Raw genomic sequence first — 21,519 nt, 5'->3', positions numbered from 1 at the left:
CATAGTTTGTCCCAGGTCTCTAGAATGACACACAATAACTTTCTGATCTAATACCCCTGTGGACACACATTTGTCTGTGCTTTCCAAGACCATTAAAAAAGAAGAGTTTTACCATGTGACACACTATGGATAAGGTTAGGTTGGCACAAAACGACTTTAAGTTTAAGGAACGATTAGGGTTTGTGTTAAAATTACTACTTTGTTAAGGTTAGGGTACTTTTGTTGTCCATTTGGTAAAGGTTATCTTTGTTAGTGACTTTTATCCTTGTTTTATGTATTATTGTCTTTTTGAATGGATATATTCTTGTCTTGATTTTTGCTCTGTGAAGGACTTTGTTATTTTTGCTTTGACCAGTGCTTTACAAATAAAATTACTGTTGACTCCCCACATCATATTTTGGGGACCATTAACAACATTCAGTACCAACACTTTGAGCCCTGTCTAATATCTAGCAAAAAGCAGAACACAGCGTTTTGCAACTGTCATCGCTAGTTTCAAACCAATGCATTTGTCATTTCCACAGCCAGTGCCCATGTTGTCTAAGAAACAAATGTACTTGCGCCCTTAAAATGATTATCTTAAAATGAGGTGTAGTCAGTGCATTGTTGGCGCATTGCTATTTTGAAGCCACAGAAAGCAACTGCCCCACTGACCAACAAAAACCTGGTTTAAGATCAGGATTGCACAGTATACTGTATATTACTGCTTTTTAAAGGGCACATTATTCAGACAGTAAGATGTGCCTATAAAGGTGGGTTAACAACCCCTGTACACTCTGCTTACAACACACAGGGACGTGCAAATGGTTTGCGGGTGAGTAAAATAGCACATCATTAATGAGGTAAATATTACTCACATTCTCTAAAATGTGAACATAGTAGAGCGCTGCATAGCTGCTGTCTGCTGCTGCTCCACATCAGACTCCCCATTATGAGAGACGCTGTGCACATTTACACACCAGGGGCAGCCTAACTTCATTGATTATTTCAGAGGCGAGAAGTTTAGTTGCCTTTCCTCTCTCCAGTTCATCATTAAAGTTTTAAGTTTTGTTGTTTAAATGTCCCACGATATTTGCTGCAGTGACACCACTCCTCTTACTGAACTACTCTCAGCAGAAAACCACTCGCTTCTCCGATTTGCCGCATCTGCCATGTAAATAGCAGTATGCCAGGTTCAGGCTCACCAGCCTTTTAAAGGAAATTAAAGATGACCAGTTGCAATCCTGTACTCTAGGAGGTCCCTGGTAAAGAAGCCCAACAGGCCCCTCACCAACTTTGGGGCTAACCCTCTTTATTCAGTTAACAGGTGACAGGCAAGACACAGGAACTTGGCTTAGGGCTGAAGGAGTTGTGGCATTTATTGACAAATAGCCTAAACTATACACACACCGCACTGCTTTGTTTAACTTTGTTCTCTGATTTCTGTCTCTCCATCTCTCTCTCTCTGGGCACCATTTAAGGGTTTTTTGGGGTAGCAGTGGTGCACTGTTCATGTTACATGCAAAACACACATTCAATTAATTAAGGGCCGAAGAACAATCCCTTTGCACCCAGATTAAGTGCTGTTAAACTAGCAAAAGGGAAGTTGGACACGCCCTAAATGCCCTTGTGCCAGGCACTTTATAACATGCACTACAGATCCTTCAAACAGGGCCCTAAATGTTTGCTGGGAATAAAGAAAATAGTAGTGCAATTATTGAAAGCAAAACAAATCAAGATACAATACTACACTGACAGATTGCACATGACAATGATGGTTCTATAATCCAGGTGATTCTGTGATACCTGACATATTGCAAGACAACCATCCATAATGCGTATGTAAGACTAGTATTTCTCCCACACTGCCACTGCGGTAGTTAATTGATGTTGCTATATCTCCATTTTCCACATTAATTTATTTTCTATGGAGGTGTACATCAGTGCTGCAACAGATTGGTACCAAGACAAACATAATTTCATTCCTCCATATCACACGTCAGACATAACACACTGCACATTTATTCATGTAATTAAAATGTGATCAGGTAGCGGCAAGTACAGAATAACAATTTGTTAAATTATGGTAAAACACAAATGCTGCAGGAAAGGGAGACTGGCTTGAGGTTTTCTTTTTCTTTTTCAGAAACCAATTTAAAGACTGGTCTGAACTGAAGTAAATGCATAAACAGATCAACACATTTAAGAATTACGTTGTAAATGTAAAAACATTAAGAGTTAACAAACACAACCAGACTGTCAGACAGCACGACAATCCACTAAAAACATTGAAAATTATTTTAAAAGGAGGGAGAAGACCTCAAATGCCTACTAAAAGTAGAACCCAGACAAAGAGCCAATTAAAAAGGTGCTCCACTTGTGCTCACTGTGGTGGTCCCTTGGTAGTAAACCTGCTGCTACCCAATGTTTTCTGCCGTCTTATCTGAGTGTCGTGAAATTGAAGGAGCTTCAAGCGACTGAAATGACTCCTTAAAGCTCTAATTAGGCAGCAGCATCTCTCTTCCTTTTTATTGCGTTCTTTGTTCAAAACTGTTCCCCAGAACAGAACGGCGCCTGAGGACAATTTTCATCTTCCCGGCTCCTTCTTTCACAACAGTTTGACATTTTTTCCTCCTTGCTTCCTCCCATCTTGTCAGTTCTTTACAAGCCAAAGAAACATCTTTATTTAACTGATCTGAACATACAGCAATGTAAAAAGATATTTCACTTCATCCAACTTGGTAAAACACAATTGTGATTAAACCTACAGGCTTTTACTGTATGTTTTTTGCTCGAAACGCCTTAAAATTTAATGCAATTTTGCCCTAATTTTAGAGTTTTGAATAAGTGCCATGCAGAAACCTTCTGTTATCACTGAGAAGTGCTTTGCAAAGAGCACTTGGCACTACGTACGGAAACAAAATGAGAATGTTAAAAAACAAAATCAAGACCTTGTGGATTACCTCCTAATCCAAAAAATGCAGATATCATAGAAACTGGATGACAAGGCTGTTTAAATGATACCGTTTCCCTTTCAGACAAAATTGAAAAACAGCAACTCTCCCACTGGTAGTGTAAGGGGATTAGGACTGCCGGTTGTGTGTTATGACTCCACAGGGTTGGTTGCTGAGGATGTACTCTTCACACAGGATTACCATCATCGCATTCCCTGCCCACGCCAGGTCCCTTTGATTTGGAAGTGTTTGAAACCCCTCCAACACTTGTTTGTCTCTATTTTTATCTCATTTTTGGAGGAGAAAAAAAAAACTGAAGGGGAAGTGATCATTTTGCTGGTGCAATGATAAGGAAACGATTAGAAATGCACTTATGTAATGTGCGTAACGCGGTGAGAGAGTGCTTGATGAAGTGAGAGAGAACCAGAAAAGGCCAAGCAGCAGTGTGGGAAAAAAGAGAGCAAGACATAATAATTGCGTAAAAAACAGACTGAGACAAAAAGGGGGATGGAAAGAAGATGTGTTTGTGAGGAGAAAGACAATGGGAAGGATAAATAAAGGACAGACCAATGAACCAAGGAGAAATGGGAGGAAGGTGCAGGTGGCAGGAAAAAAGGGAGAAAGTTGAAGGGAGGACAGGAAGGAGAGGGAGAAAATAAATGAAAGGAGAATGAAAAAGATATGAGGAAGGGAAAGAGGGAAGTATCAAACAAACAAAAGTAAAAGAAGTAAGTAAGGGATGGAAGGGAGGAAATGGGGTGAGAAAGAACTGAAGGGAAAATCAGTAAGTAAGCTAGAAAGAGACAGAGATGAAGCGAGAGGTCAAATTTCATTAAGCAGGGGGAGAGCAGCATCTGCAGAGTGAACTTCATCTTGAAACAGATCGTCGTGGTGCTCCCTCACTTCCCTGACTTCATTAAACATCTCCACTTCCACTCATTCCTGAGAGAGCCGTGATTAGTGTCGGCCAGCTCGCTAATTTACCGCCATTTACTTTGACCTCTGAACATTTTCCCAGTTTCCTGGTTAGGCCACAATGTCACAGACACTTTCATCAGCACAGACACTGAAAACTGTGAAAATATCCAAAAATAAGTTATTTCTTCCATAATTAGCTGGAATGACAGAAATGCTGCCATATTGCATCATTACTTTGAAGTACTGCAGCTGAAATGATCAAAGATTTTCATATTAACAGGGCTGCAACTAAAGACTATTATCATTATCGTTAATCTTCTGATTTTCTTCATGATTAATCTACAGTTTAAAGTTCCCAGATCCCAACGCCCGACTTGGGTTATAAGATCAATGGTAAAAAACCCAAAGATATTCTATTTACACTAATATAAAACAGAATAGCATCATCTTCTCATATAAGTAAACTGGAACCAATGAATGGTTGTTATTAGTGATTTAAAAATGATTCTCAAATAGTTGCAGATTAATTTCCTGCCAACAGACTGATGAAGCGATCAATCAATTCAGCTTAAAGAAAAAAACAAACTGAAAAACTAAATAGAGAAACACAACAAATGAAAACAGGGGTTGCTGAATGGTGCACATCATATGTTATGGCTTTAACTAGGAGTTTATTTTCATAGAATGGTGGTCTGTATTTATATATATTATCTGTATTTTATTATCGCTCCGTGTGAATCCCTGGCGAATGAGGGCAATTTGGATCCTGGAATGGCGGACTCCACCACTAAAAATGAAAACTACTCTATGGAGGAGAAATTCCAGATTGTAAATACACTGAATGGCTACTGCTGATAAAAAAATGTTGACCATAGCACATATCACTGGGAGAGTTTGACTTCATTAAATTCTGAAAAAGCATTAGACCGATGAAAAGAAAGCTTAATATTACTGGTGTTGTGCCAACAAGCACATTCCTCACAAAATCTGTTTTTCCTGGCTGTGTGTCTTTGTTTATCACTGTTGAGTGTTGTTGCATTGTTATTATACAACAACCTCATTATGACAAAGCCACACTCAAAACCTGACAGCTCTGCAAAATCACTGGGGGGGGGGGCTGTTTGAGATAATCAAATCATAAACAACAGCAATATCTGCCTTTAACATAACTAGGTTTCCCCACGTGAAAAGTCAGAAAAATAAAAAACAGAATAATGCCATTTTATTTCCTGGTGTGAAACTGAGGCAAAGACACCAGGGAAAGCTTTTTTGTTTTGAACGGGAAACTAAGTTTGTAACTAATAAAACAAAAACACACACAAATAGAGATGTGCAGATGAGCACACACACATTTTCACATATCTCACTAGTGTGTGCCACGTAATCCCTCTCTTTCACAATGTGCACTATTAGTGCAGAACTAATCATCTTGTTACTGTCTACTGTTTGACCTTCAGTGGTGGAGTAAGTTCTCCTCCCTCATTACAGCTGGTTAGAAGGAGCCTCAGGCAGGTTTAGTGTTACCTGTAAGAAGGAGTTTGTCTGAGAGAGTGAGGGAGAAAGACAGAGAGTACAGAAACAGGCAGTTTCCTTCTCTCTCCTAGTAAACACTTGGTCTTTAATGCTGGGTGATCCTTTCAAGATTCACTTTAGAGAACTGATGACGTAACAGCATTTGTCCAGAAAAACTGAAATAAATACTGTATGTGTGTGAGTGTCTGTGTGTGTATATATATGTAGCCTATATAGTACAAGTATTTTATTCCAGTATCTGTTTTTTTTAATGTCCTAAGCATTTTCATTAATTCGTTACTACAACATAAAATCAGAAGGTTTGGTGAATCAGTGGTCCTAGCTTGCTACTTCGATCATAGGTTAATCACATGAAGTCAAGTGTAAAAACAAGTGCTCTCTAAGCTGCAGTTAAATTAGGATTTCCAGTCAAGCCAGGCTGCATGTCAGATAAGATGCTACATGCTAGCCACTACAATGACACAGACTTCATGATGGAAGCAGAGAATGGCATCCCGCAGCATAGAGGATGAGAAATGATTCAAGCAGATAAAGATTTGTGACAGGTAACAGCATGGTGACTGCTCCACTGTAGTGTGTCTGCCTGGGTAGTCAAAGGTTTTCTTTAAATCCTAGAAGTCGTGAAGATGACCTCGTTTTTCCTCAAGCGTAACGTACACTCCTTTTTTAAGGTGGTGTTAAGAAGAAATAAACTTCAAAATCCTCAGGATTCTGAGCGCTTGCTTTTTTATTTCCAGCATTTACTTGTACTTTTACTTGATTACATTTAATGTAATAAATTACATTTGATTCTTAAGTACAGTAAATATCAGATACTTAGACTTTTAGTCGAGCAACATTCTAATAGGTGACTTTAACTTCTACCGAAGTCATTTACTGGTGAGATATCTGTATTTAAGTGTGGCCCTCAGGTGCTTCATCCATCACTGCCTCCATGTTAGAAACCACATATTGGGAAAATAAAAATTTAGAAACATTTTCAATTACTTTCTGTCAATCAATCAACTAATTACCCAGGAAGTCATTTAAGAACAACCATTACAGGCCTAAATGATATACAATGGCAAGAGAAGCACAGGTGAAGGCCTCTGCCCACCAAGTGCGTACTTTTCATATGTGTTATTTTAATCTGTCATCCCATAAAAATGGTTGTGCAATAAACCTTGCACACTGAGTCTGCTTGACTGTTTCATTGCTCTATTGATTTGCTCCCTTGCTCTGCTCCACTGGAAGGACCTCCCTGGCTGTCACCACTCTCTACCATCTTACATTTGGCACTGCGGCTACCTGAGCTGAGCTGTCCTCCCTCTCTGTCTCCACACTGCCTCTCACTCTCTGTCTGTGTGCGGTCCTCATCCTCTATTAAATCCTCCCCCTCCCTCGTCATCATTATCCACCTGAATATTATTATCTTACAAGGCTATCTGAGTTATGATACTGTGCACCCTGTTCCTTTCTCTTGCTGCAGATGTGTGCATCTTGCAGGATACACCACATTTTCTTCACTGCTTTTTGGTCAAACAACTCTCTAGGCATTAACAGACGTAACAAAACCCAGAAAATCAAACCTGTTCCAGAAACTTTAATGACGGACGAAAGTTTTGAGGTCAATGTTTAAACGTTATTGACACAACGTCAGGTCATCTTTATTTTTTAAATGTGCAACAATTTTGGATGAAAAATTTAGACTTGGTTTGCAAAGGCCTTTAGACTCACAGATCAGTCTTAAAGGAAACAAGCTGAAGAGTCAGTGGAAACTAATTTTGAAGCTGTCTGGAAGCTAACAGTTACAACAGCTCAGACAAGTTGGGACCACCTGGGAAACCTCACTAAATGGCAAAAGAGCCAGGGTCAGGTGAAACCACCTCTAGGTGGCTCATACTCATCTGAAATATTCCACATTAGATAAAATACTCTCTTTTATGTGCCAAAGCTGTTTTGACTCATTTAAAAAATCTACACCAGTGTCTCTGCTAGCAGGCAGTGACCTCCGGCTTCATCAAAGTATAATTAATGGCATTTATGTCTGGGCACGCTCAATCCCAACGTGTGAGCTGTCAGCAGTAGCAGCAGCCTGTCTGATGTCGTTCAGGTCATGACAAGGGACCAGCTAAGTTCAATGTGAACAGGCGGTTTAATCAGGACCCTTGTATCCTTCTCTGGAAGCCATGAGACATCAGTATTTAACTGACTGGGACACTTCTGGGCCAGGAGTGTGTTTGTGTGTGAGCGAGCACGAGCAGGAGGGTGTGTTGAGTTGTGAAATTGCAGTTTCAAGTCTCGAGGCCTTTTGCAAGCAGGCTGACAAACTGCATGTACGTGTGTGTTGATCCAGCTCATAAGCCTGAAGCCATTGCTGTCACCAGTCACTTCTCCCACTGCAGCCACTCAAGCTGGGTGATTGATGTCTGATGCTGTGTGCACTCCCTTCTTACTTTTCTTTTCAAATCCAGATTGGATTGCAGGCGGCTGCTGATCTCCTTCACTCTGCCAATGGTGCTTGAGTGTTTCCAATTGATCACATTATCCTTTTACCGCAGGCGGTGTGGCCAGCAATGGATAATTTTCTTATTTAGTACAAAAATATTACAAAAATTCCTTTTGCTAGGACAGGCTCCAGCCGCCTGTTTCCCTGTTTGTGTATAAATGGGTATGTAAAATTAAAACGGTGGTAGAGATAACCCTGACCCTGATAATGGCAGGTACATTTTCTGTAAATATGTGCTTGCATTCACTGAGTTCACTTTAACATAGACTGCTTAATGATGTGGATTAATTGTAGGGGTGCAAATTTTAAGCAATCCCTTTAACTGACAGTTGGCCACTTTGACAGTCTATTATCAGTTAATCACTAACAATTTATGAAATACATAGGATGTTTTTCCATTAGAAAACAGTTTTTGCCATGGACATGATCTACGTTTGGCACAAAATCAGAGAATGCTACATTAAGAGTTAAGAGTTAAAAGAAAAGATCAAGTAAACACCAAGTTACTTGAATGATAAAGTAAATAACACAAAATCATGACTTTATCTAAAATTGTGTAGCTCCCATCTGTCGCTATACTTTGGCCCAACAAAGTCCAATGTAGTACAAACAGCAAACAGCTGCACTACCTCCAGTTTCATTATAGGGCATTAATTAGATTAGACAAGATGTGTTGGACAAGTCTAACAATTAATGAACATTTAATCAAAACTCCTGTCGCCTTCTACGGTGAATAACCCGCAACTTTATCGAATAAGTGTAAAACAGGTTACTCCAGTCTCCTTGCAACAGACTTCGGTCTGACCAGTTTTATATAAAATAACCTGCAGACTAGATTTACATGATGAAGTGGTGTGTTGTACACTGGAGCTGATGTGCCGAGCTGCTGCAAACAGCTGTTCAGCCGGACGAGATGTCCCAGAGATGAACAATAACGTTGCTCCTATTTTATCTGTCCATTTACTGCCACCTCTAAAATGCAGGGGAGAGTTGCTTGAACAGTTCCTCACTTCTGTGTTAATTGTGACAGAAGCATGTGTTAGAGTCCTGCTAAGTGAGGCTTTTCAGACTGCTTAAACCTAGCTGCCGGTTCTGTTCAAGATGCTAGTTTAGCGTTAGCATGAGCCTCAGATAGCTGAACTGCACAGCTACCAAACAACAACTGTAGATTTTTCACAATTTCATGCTTCAGAAATTATCAACACCTCCAACACCATCAACAGTTGCGTTTCTTTACAGTCCATTTGGGTGTTCACCAAATAAGTGACATTAGATTTGCAAACAATTCGCTCCTCTTGAATAACTCTTAAAGAGGAACAACTTGTTTCTCTGAACTCTCTTTCAGGAACAAGTCACTCGTGGGCACATATCCACTGAGCTGAAAAACAAGTGAGAGTCGCCGCTCAGTGTCACACTCTTGTTCAGCGAGCTAGCCCAATAGCACAAAGCACAGAACGAGTGAGTGCACCAATTGCTCAGTGACACAATGACCCAAAGAAGCCAATTTGGACTGAAATTGCAAAAGGTACGTTCTTAATAGCTATTTTGCGTGTCTTTTGTGATTGTGACATGTAACAGAGTGCTTAGAGAGTTTGTGGAACATAGCAAACTCGCCAATTGCCCAAATAACAACTGCAGCTGTACATGAACCAAAGGAGTTGTTCATAAGTCGGTTCGCTATTGGCAGGTGAACGTCATGAATCTGACTCTGAAAAGAATCGATCTCCTCATCACTACAGCAAACACACATTTACCTCAAGCTCATTAAAAACTAAGAGGCTCTACATAGTAACTCCACCACACACCACAGCAAACCTACAAACACCACACCGTGATATTTTCTGAAGTTACACCACCAGTTGTCCTCTGCATTATCGGTGAAGTCATTTTAATCTGTGAAATTATAAATGCCAATTGGATAATTGATTAATCACTGACATCCTTCAAATATTTACATCCTGAGAAGGGTGCTGCAGTTTCACAATTTATTGGCCCATACTTCTTGAAGGCTTTTTATTTCTAACTATTTACTTGACAGCATGCATTTGAATGTTTTTCTTCATCTTTGAAATTAAATTTTCTGTGGTGACAAGAGAAAATTCATGCTACGATTCAATCTGAACACGAAAGAGCCTGAAATGCCTGTGTTTAAGTGGACTGTTGCTAGCTTTTATATCATTCAAGAGGAAAATATGAATGACCATGCTCTTATATGCACCACTCTACTTTACGTTAGTCTTCACTTACATGCTCCAAGCATCATAATGAATTCACACCTACATCTCACTAAAGTGCATGTTTACAGTTCACATGGATTTCATACACACAGTAAAACAACTTGTAGATCTGGCATTAATAGAGTATTTGGGCACAATGCCCTGCTGATTACAGAACTAGACTCTAATTGTCTCTTGTCTATTTATATATGTGTGATTATGTATATGTAGGGGTATGCATATTCTATTGGGTGACTGTGAGGGTGTGTTCTTGTGCGAGTGTATCTGTGTTCTTGAGGAATGGACAATAGGTTTGGGTAGTTTCACATCATTACAGTATACCAGGGTATTTAGAAATCCCAATGGTATGATTTTCAGTAAATATTAATTTTTCTATTAAACTCATATGAAAAGGCTGTTTAGATGATGTACTGTACGTAGTGTACATCACACGCCACCACAGGTCAGTCCCTTCTGCTGGAACAGGCAGCTGAGCTACCAAACATGGCGACTGTCAGTGTTGGGGATAACGTTACAGGACTGTAAACCACCGGCTAGCAGCACAGAGAGAGGCTACTGGAAAAACAGCATATTTTCAGATATAATTCTGTGAATTAAGTGTTTATTTTGACCAAACTAGAGCTGGTAATTCTTAAAACTTTGGACTAACTATCTAAACTACTAACAAGACTTACTAAGACAGTTTTGGTGAATTTTATTTTGTTACTGTGGAGTTCGAGTGAAGTGAGCATTCGTGAGTAAACAAAGCTTGTCTTGGTTCACTAAAAGAGCACAAAAATATTCATATATCATATACCGCACCATACAGTATGTCATATACTGTATACCCCAGAGAAATTTCAGGAAGGTATGATGATGTGAAAAAAAAGATACTGTCCCAGCCTAATGGACAATGCACACACTGTGGAAACAAATTTCCAGGTTGGGGACATTAAGTCTATTTGTCTACATAAAACACTGTCAGTGTACACATTATTCAGCTAATGTAAAGTAAATCCAATATTTTTTCAGTAATCATAACTGATTTTGTTTCCTGCATTTATCAGCTTTTTGCCTTTAAATTTATTTTCAGGAGTATTGCGGCTGTCATTGTTCTAGTGATTTCAAATTAAACTGTTTCATTGCAGAGGAACAGCAGTCAGTGCAACAGTTCCCACAGTACCACTCATTATGGTAATGACGATCACACCATGTGCAGGTATTAGGGGAACCTAAATTGTAATATCACTGAAAACAGTGAATTAGGCAAAGTATGAAATACATCTCTTACTTTACCAGCTTTATAGCTACAGAGGGAGTATGGAAAATGAGCATTCACAGCCACAAAACATTTAGAGTACTTGGGGAAAAAAGGGTGTGTTGGTGTATGTGTGATGGACGCACCTGTGCCACAGCCACTTGTGTCTGCTGCTGTTGCTGCTGGAGCTGCTGTTGGAGCAGCTGGATCTGGTGGTGGACAGACAGGGGGGCACCTGGTGGCAGTGTGCCCGATGTAGGGAGCAGCATCCTGGGGCTGGACATCAGCAGAGAGGCCTCCTCTGAAGCCTGAAACCAGGGAGAGGAGAACTAGATTAAGTCAATATTTAGTGACCAAGTAAAACGTTTAACAAGTAGCCAAAAACAGACTGCCATTTAATCATCCATCATGTAAAACCCTGAACAGTTTGCCTGAAGCTGCTGCCTTGAAAGGAATATTTTTGAAAAATCTAATACTTCATTTTATTTTAGTTATTTTGATCTATTTCACAAACTTTTCCCTAAAAATGTGTCTGATCTTAAGCAAGTTAAGAAAAATTAAAATGAAGACTGACATCAAAAAACTTGAGAAAAACTTGAGTTCACAAAAAGTTACAAGATTGAGGATGCAAATACACACAGGGAAAAAAAGAAGTGACTAATGAATAAAATAAATATAATCAGGACAAGCAATAGCATCAATAAAATGCCTTGGAGAACAAGTCATCATCAAAACAAGAATCTGAATTTGAAATGTAGAACTGCTGATTAGTTGCACCAGTGTGGAATGAGCGGTGCTGAGAATGCAGATCAGCGGCACTGAGATGCTTCACTCCAACAATAATGAGCTTTGGGACTCAGTTTTCATCCATCTAAGGCTATCAAGCATCCTAATTGTTTCAAGGCTCTAGTAACCAGTCACACATTGTGCCCTCTTCACCATTCATCCAGTCAAAAATATTTTTTGTTATGCAGATACGGTGCATTAATCACAAAACGGATAAGATAAGGAATAGGCATCATCTGATATTTAAGGGTAATTATTAAATCCAAGCTAGCAACAAGTGGAAGTATGAAAGAACCACATACGGTATGTAAAACACCTCATTGCTCCAAAGTGGACAATCAAATCTGATCTTCTACCGCTTCCCGCTACCGTTGAGTGAAACAGGAATACAGTGAAGAACACACAAACTATGGCTTTGTCCAAATTTTCCTCCTTAATCTCCTCCTGAAAGTGGCCCATAAAAAAACCCCACCATAAGATATATAGAGAACAAAACAGCCCTCTCCCAACACTGTTGAGACCTGCATTCAACCGATGCAGGATGTGCATCTCTTTGCCAGATGTCCTATGAAGTACATTTGGGAAGCCAGTGATGGATCACAACCAATTGGTCAGGTTGGTATTAAGGAGAAAGGTGGGACGTTAGGGGTATAACCTGAACCTCTAATGCATGTAATGACCAAAAGCCATCTAGCAAATGACCGACATAAAATAGATCCGTGGGGCATGGACGCTATGTGTCATTTAGGCTGAACGGGGTGTTTACCTGCTGCACAGACTCTGTTTTTGCAGTGTGTGGTTGCTGTCAGCTTCACTGAGTGCATATTGTGTTTTGCCAAGTGATGATGTTGTTGATTATGCAGGGGTTGGAAGTGTAGGCTATATTAATTGCTACTGAATTAATTAACTGGATTGTTTTAAAGACAGGATGCACTGATTTATTTTAACCTGTAATGTAAAACACACAAGGTTGCTCTGCTGCTTTGCATTGCCTCTGGTACACTGCGGTGTTCATTTTAACCATTTTAAAACAGATTGTACTAATTTTTATACAATTCTATGTAGTTTTTTTTATCTGTTGGAGGGCTGCAGAGCGGGCGGCACGGTGGTATGGTGGTTAGCACTGTCGCTTCACAGCAAGAGGGTTGCTGGTTTGATCCCGGGTGTGGGAGCCCTTCTGTGCGGAGTTTGCATGTTCTCCCCGTGTCAGCGTGGGTTCTCTCCGGGCACTCTGGCTTCCTCCCACAGTCCAAAGACATGCAGATTGGGGACTAGGTTAATTGATAACGCTAAATTGTCCGTAGGTGTGAATGTGAGCATGAATGGTTGTCTGTCTCTATGTGTCAGCCCTGCGATAGTCTGGCAACCTGTCCAGGGTGTACCCTGCCTCTCGCCCAATGTCAGCTGGGATAGGCTCCAGCCCCCCCCCCCTGCGACCCTCAAGAGGATGAAGCGGTTAGACGATGAATGAATGAATGAGGACTGCAGAGCCACATGTGGAGAAATAAAAAATAAAAGAAATCTGCTGCATAAAAATAATGTTGAGCAGCTCGATGCCCACACAGGGAAGTGCAACTTCCATGGTCATTGAAGCAGCTTCAGTTACTTAGCAGCACGCTGCAGCAGACATGCCGTGGTGCAACCATGTCCCATGTATTTTGGCTGTAAGGGTTCATCTTCCATATGAAGGTTGTGTATGCTACATTAGAGCATTTATACAGCAGCAAACCACTATTATCTATGTAAAGATATAATGGAGTAATGGCGTCCTGAGCAGAGAATGAAGTCACGCTCCCTCTGTGTGTGTTGTAATCAGTTTCAATGTTCTTTGTTGTGGTAGGCTGCGCATGCATGTTAGTACATGTGTGTATATCATTAGCTTGCTCATTGTCACCACTCTGCACTCTGCCAGCACTGTTGCTGCTGTGTAGTGCTGCTGTTTATAAGATAAGATAAGATAAACTTTATTGTCCCAAGTGGGAAATTTGTTCTGGGCACATAGTGCGACAGAGCTGCACAGCAGTTACAACCATCATATACAAACAAGACACACAGTAGACAACCATGTAGTATGCACGGCGCAGATTTGAACAACATAATAGTGCAATTATGGAGTTATTAACGTTAATTGCTGGTTGCCAGCTCAGCCAGCTCCTTGTTGAGAACAGTTTCCAGACAACTCATACATTCTGATTTTCGCATAGTGCCCCCCTGATAGATTACAAAAGTCTTGACCCCATTTACACTGACTTATTATTTCAAGTGTCTCATAACAGAATATAGCACCAAAAAACTTACATTTGGGAGGAGTAAAGATCACATATACATATTGGAGAGACAGATGACTCTTTTGCTATCAAAGCTTTAATTATTGAATAGCAGACACAACTAAGATGTATACTTGACAAGTGGCCAGAAAGAAAGATTCAAACATTAATGGCATGACATGGACAATTTGTATGAAGTGTAAAATGGCTATTTCATTCCTCAACCAATTGAACGTTATATCAGAAAGTAGTTCCTCCCAGGATGTTCTGTGTATCAGACAGTGTAAATGTGGTGTTGTTGTTTTTGTCATATGAAACATGTCGCCCTGTGATGCAAGACAAATCCAATCCAACCTTATTCAACAGGCACCAACAGAGTTGATGCAACAAGGGGAAACATGGAGATGAGACTGTTTATGAATGAGGATCATATTGTACTGGTAATCTATTTAACACAGCATAATTGCTTTTCATTAGTGAAGCACTAATGTTGGTTAGCCAGCAAATTCTTGCTGCAAAGTATTTTTTTTTTAATACACATGAAACAAAGAACAGTGCATTGCGTGCTTTCCATTGACTCTACAACTTTAGCTTTGTTGGTTTCTGCTGGTGTCACATCTACTTCTTCAGATCCACAGCAACTGGTCGCTGGATGTTAGGCATTTTAACATTTTAAAATTAGTCTCATGGCTGCCAAGTTTGCACAATTAAGGCGTTGACTGAATCCGAACTATGTCACCTTACTAAGGGGGGATTCAAGGCACTTCAAAGTGAGTGGAGTCACAACGCCAAATGACGGGCGGCAAAGAAGTTGATACCTGATTGAAATGAACCTGAACCTGCCTTAAGGAATCCATGCCAAAAGACTTCACCATCTGTCTCTCCTTAAGCACCTTCTGGTGAGAAAGAAAATGATGCAAGCACACACACACACACACACACACACACACACACACACACACACACACACACACACACACAAACACACACACCATGATAGGAATATATGACTGATGGCCTGTCTGAGCCAGATCTTTTAGGTTAATGAGAGGAAATTATCCAAGCTGACAGGTTGTTTGGTGCCATCACATAATGAATAGCAAGGCAAAAGGCTGTGTGTGTGTGAAAGAGAATTTGACTCCTCAGAAACATGTCAGATCACAAAAAATGAGCCCACTCTCTTGAAGTGCCTGTTTAAAACAGACACATCATTCACCTTTTTCACAGAAGCTACTTGCAGACACATGAACCGACACTCAGCCCGCTGAGTAAAGGATGTTAAACAAGATTGCTGCTTTCCCTTTGAAACAGCGAGTGTTGTCGGGCAAGCAGGGAAGGTTCAGTGACTGGAAGAGTGAATAAGATGATTCAACAGTCAAACTAACAGAGAGGAGGAAAGGTGACATGTTTGGCTTTCAAGCACGGTGGACACAGGAACAATTCTCAATTATAGAGAAACAGAAAAAGAAACAGACTATCAGCAGCAGCATAATATGATACAACACAGATGGAAAGGAAATCCCATTTTAATATACATTTGAGCAGTCTTCCACAACATTATCCCATAAAAACATCTCTTTTACGGTTCTCTCCCACCAGTTCTTATAATAATAGTAGTTTAGCCAATAACCACTTATATAGATACAGTCAGTGTTTATGAGAACAGCCATAAAACATAAAATCCTTTTAAGCCTAGGGGAAAAACAAAGCATTCGTTATCATGCCGTGGCTTTCTGCGCGTCAAAAAAACGTAAAAATCCAGGGGTAAAGGGTATTGTTCAACCTGGATGTTTTTCCCCATGTTTTGTGTCAAAGTGATTAATGGGAAAACATTTTTTGAAATTGGTCCAGTATTGACAAGAGCAGAGGCCAGGCTGCAAAGTAAACACCCAGGGCATGTTCGCACTGTCAATTTACATCCACTAAAGTGCTTCTTTTGCCACCAACATGCTCAGATTGATATAAATGTTTGACAAGATTATTAAAAGGATCCTTTTTAACCAGAAACAGCCCCAATATCACAATCATCAAACCCACCAGACTCCATTTTAATTAATAACAATAATTTTCAATCATTCAATCATCAATCACCTACTATGGTTTGGTTAAAATAAACCCTTCATTCACCTAGTTAGATATGACAATATGCTGGCTTGATACATGCTAAAATTACTGTTTATCAGGGATGCGCCAATTTTTAAATTCTGGGTCGGTACCAATATCAATGTTTAAAATAACAATTTTGCTGGTAGCCCCTATTAATGTTATTTTATTGCTGTTTATTTTTGTTGTGATTTGTTCCCACTTTTGTGCAGGGGAACAAAGAAATATACATTTTACAAACAAAAAAAAAAGAACTGTTTTTAAGAAATTAAGCCCTTCATTACACTTCCTTTGAATGAGCACAAATCCAATCAAACAAATATATGAAACAACCAATGACATAACCTTTAACATGGAAATATTTTTGAAAAAATACTTCAAAGGCCTTTGTGAAATATATGTCACAACTCACGCTCTAATATCTTTTTCATATTGCTGTGAAAACATCAACAAATTTCTCCTTCTAACAGCTGTATTTATTCAAGTTTCTCCCCAAAAACTACATTTTACAAGATTACATTGAACATATCATGAGAATGTAATAATTTACCTTTGCCTAATATTCATTTTTACTGAACAGAGCTTGAACGCAGCAAAGTGTAACTCAAGGCAACTTCAGTGGGGTGTTAGCTCTAAGCAGCTGGTGGCTGCAACTAACACTAACCAGCTCTCCTCCTGCTGAATTGAAGATGGATTTGTTGTTCACAATGTAGTATTATCAGGAAATCAACAAGGCACATCTCCTGACTACAGTGAATTTACTGTGTCCTTTCATCTCAATGGCATCCCAGGGAAGATCTCTGTTTGTCCTAAACACATTTTCTATTGTCCCTGAAAGGAAGGGACACTTGCTGCTACTTGCCACCTCATCACACAACAGTGACATCACAGAGCTCATCTCATTGTATTCTTCGTGTACATGCTCATTAATTTAAGTTTTTGGCTACTAGCTTCGAGCCCTGCTTTTCAGCCTGTGCAAAATTAATGTGACACAACAAAAAAACATCAGCCACTGCCATCGGTGAATGTCATCTTATTTGTGGATAGGTGGATGGCAGTCAACAAGGAGAATAACGGCTGATGCTAATTTTTAGCCGACAGATTGGAGCATCCCTGTTCATTTATATGGAATCTGGTGGTTTGGCAATGGTGATTTCAGGGCTGTTCCTGGATGAACAAAAGGATCTAACACTTTATCCAAACAGTGTGAGATTGTTTAGCCACTGGTAAAAATTATCAGCCTCCAAGGACCTGAGGTTCTTGAGTTTGCAAATCTCTGCTCGATAATGTTCAAACACATTGACAAAACTTGGGCTAATGACACTGAGTAATCTTAGCGTTGCTATACTGTCTCAAAACGTGCATGGAATTCACTAAAAAATTATGTCAGTCTATTACATGATAGCATTAATGGCAGTAGGGTACTGTTATTATGGCAATTTCAATCATATATATACTAAATGTAAAAGTGTTACTTATGTAGTAAAAAAAAGGCTCTTTCCCCGCTTTTACAGGCTGTGGGGAGGGTTTGTTTTCCCCCTTGCCGACCACACCCCCTAACTATGACTAAACACTTACAGTCTCTATAAAAGTATTTGCATTAATTGCTGCAATCATCCACAGAATATTCGAGAAAAATTACATTATCAGTACGTTCCACAGTATTTGTATGGACATTTCTGGGCCATAAGCACCAAAGACAGAGAAACAAGAAAAGGATGAAATTTTGGACATTTAACATTAAAAGAAATGACTGTTTTTAAGACGAGAGTGTCACAGAGGGCCTGGTCACACTTGAAAAGAAGTGGTTTGTACGTGGTGTTGTCCGACCATGTTGGAAATCAAAAGTGTTCAAAGTAGTTTCAAACAGCCACAGTGGAAGGTGAAGTGAGGAGCCAGTTAAAATGTGGGGATATTTTCAGACAGTCTCTACTGGAAGGCATATACAGTGTTGCACTCAGTTCATGTGCAATGTGACAGACATAGTTGTGTCAAGAATGAAAAAAAGAGAGCTACAGAGATGAGTTCAAACCCAGGCCATCTCCACACAGCTGGCCAGTCACTGCGTGAAGAGGGTATGAATGTCGGATTGTTGGAGCCCGAGAGTCACAGAAATGGTCAGGCAGCAAAAAACAACAAAGAGCAGGAGTGAAATACAAGCTGATGATGAAATCTTCCCATCTGCAGCTGAAGACCCAGAGTTTGGTAAAATGTAGCCTGATAAATAGACTTGACAATTTGTCTCACTTCATTCATTTGAATCACTGAACACATCACAGACGTCTGGAACCACCGGGCTGGTAAAACCGAACCAGGGTGAGATTGAAATTTGAGCTTTAAAGGAGCAACCAAAATATATACAGAGTGGACGAAACAGCAAGGTAATGGTGAACATTTTCCCCTTCTGGGCCAAACAGAATATTTCACTGAAACATGTCACCTTGTTTTGACCCATAATTATACTGTCCCCTTGAGCCAATCACATTAATTTCAAAAATGCCACAAAATGTGCCCAAACAGCTATGAAGATTGGATGGCAAATTATTCTCAGGGACTGCATGATGCCTGGAGTGTCTTCTCAAAAAAAGATGACAGCGCTAGAAAGGGTTGCGGCACATGAAAAAATGTCTTAAGGGATGTTTACTAGGGCGGGAAAATACGGGTGTGTGAGGCTTTCAGTGGATGAAGATTCTAGAGAAACACCACATTTGTGTATATCTTTTTGTATGAATATTTTAAAAAGTCCATTAATAACAAAAGCATGATGAGATCAATCATTTTTCAAAGTTGGTTAACTTGAAGGTTTCATGTAGGACAGACGACTGAATAAATTAACTTCAGTGATGGATGGGTGGATGACAATGATCCACAGTGACCAATTTTCATTAGGAGAGATGAGCACTGAATCCAATATGAACGCTCATGTATGAATTAGCCCACACACTCTCTCTCATACACACAAACAGAGTAAGCTGTTTGTTGAGTGAAGACTTGTATATTCAAACACTGTTTTAGCCTTTCTACCCTCTTAACTTGTTTACCGCAGTCAAAGCCAATTACAGAAGACAGCAGAGTAGAATATGCAAACTGAGCAGGGGAGTTAGAGAAGATGGAGTTAAAAGGCCTACCACTGAAATTCCTCATGATAACTGCTCGAGTCTGGCCTGCCGGAGGGAAACTCTTGCTATTGCCATCTAATTCCCACACATGCACATGCTAATACAGGCTCTTAGCAGGCAGCTGGAGTCTTCCTTTATCTTTTTGCCTCTTGTTATACTCATTGAGGGACAGAGAGAGGCAGGGAAGAAACCAGGCAAGAAAAAGAGGGTTTACGAGAGAAAGGTGGAAGTGACACAGAAAGGAAACTGAAGATAGATGACATGAGATAAAGGAAGTCTTTATTTCTCTTCCTCCAGCTGTGATTGTACTAGCTGTTCTCTGTCTGTCAAGCAGACTGTCCCCTCCCACACGCACACGCACACGCACACGCACACGCACACGCACACGCACACACACACACACACAGGCAATAAAACACAGAGAGGTTCGACTGGCTCTGGCTTCCTTCACTGCAGACAGCCTCAGCCACAGATTTACAACTTTATCAAGGGCTCTCGAGAAAAAGCCTGGGAGATCACTCTACTGTGACTCTGCCTGTAATATAACACCATATCATCAGCTGTAACATTTACTATATAGTAGTAGAGAGGATCTAGTGAATATGTTCACATTAAGCTTTGACACCCTGAAGTTTCCCTGTTTCTATAAATTAATCTTTTAACATACATTAATATTTCCACACCATGTTTGAGTTTGTAATAGTAACTTCTTTTTAATACAGAGTTGGGCTGTGAGATTCGTGTATTTGTACCAAACCGTCACTGTCTGGGGGTCACAGTCCAGTGCATATAGTCGCATGTAGAATACAGGATATGTAGACCAAGGCATGTAATATGAAAACAAACAAGTGTGACTTGCTCAGAAACTTTCAGCCATACACTGTTAGCAACATGTGCTGAGGTTAATACAAGTGGGTTGGCATGCAAGTCACTCACAAACACTAGAGCTGGAAGACCTGCCTACAGGCTCCCGGTCAGCTACAACAGCAGCTGAGAGAGTTGTATAGAAGAAAAGGTAGGTGTGTTGACATTGCTCCAACACTGTATGGAATGTGAATGAAAACCCATCCAACATGCTAACACGCATTCAGTGGCATCACCCAGGCGTGCTGATCACTGGAGTGAAAAATGTTTGGGTGTATTTAATGTGTACATATAGCCAAGGTAAAATGAATTGAAACACTCCTCCTAATGCACCAGTTTAACTTTTTATTATTCTATGTATTTCATATTTTCAATTTTATATCATGAGAGGTGCTTGTCAGTTTTATTGCCTGTTTTAACCTGTTGCCTGCTGGGCTGTGTTTATTCATTGTTTATACAGTGTAATACAGAAAGGTTTGAAATGTTCTTTTTTATTAAGGAGGACAGTTTACCAAAGTTGCCAGTGGGAAAATGTCACCTCAGACCCCACCAGGAGAATTGTGTCTGGCTTTGAATCTTGCACTGCAGTATTTTCTAAATAAATGAAAAGAAACAGATCCTTATGGATTTGGGTTTTTTTCCCACTATGGTGCAATGGTACACCTTTGGGTACCGTTACACCTCTAATACAGAGGCAACAGATTGTGATCTCAATAAAAGAGGCAAGTTCTACTGCCACCTTGAGATTTTTGAGGTCAAATTGTGCCCATAATGTACAATGTCTACCATGAGAGCTGTCATTTTTGGCAGCAGCAGGCAGTTCTTTTCGGCAAAAAAGCTCTAAAACCCACCGTAAACTATCTACATGCAGACTAAATGGCAGACAAAGATAGCGACTAGCTGGAGAACATAGTGGAGAATGTAGCAGCTAAGAAGCCAGATATTTCCCTCAGGACTTGGTGGAGACCAGCCCCTGAGGTAAAAGGAGAGCGAATATTGGACTTTTATTAGCCAGGTACAAAGGCACACAACTC

At 40.0% G+C, this 21,519-nt stretch overlaps 1 protein-coding gene across 2 annotated transcripts in view; it reads right to left on the bottom strand.

Moving 5' to 3' along the window:
* Window positions 1–21,519, bottom strand: part of LOC126396276 (carboxyl-terminal PDZ ligand of neuronal nitric oxide synthase protein-like) — a 262,435-nt gene that overhangs the window by 49,154 nt on the left and 191,762 nt on the right. For both annotated transcript variants that reach the window (XM_050054220.1, XM_050054221.1), the window contains one exon: window positions 11,493–11,654. In XM_050054220.1, coding sequence (XP_049910177.1) covers window positions 11,493–11,654 — 162 coding nt within the window. The remainder of the gene's footprint in view (window positions 1–11,492; window positions 11,655–21,519) is intronic.

The sequence above is a fragment of the Epinephelus moara genome, chromosome 10, assembly GCF_006386435.1.
Source record: "Epinephelus moara isolate mb chromosome 10, YSFRI_EMoa_1.0, whole genome shotgun sequence".
Taxonomy (NCBI): Eukaryota; Metazoa; Chordata; class Actinopteri; order Perciformes; family Serranidae; genus Epinephelus; species Epinephelus moara.
Note: the sequence above shows the minus strand (reverse complement) of the source record. Positions and strands in the feature narration are given on the sequence as shown.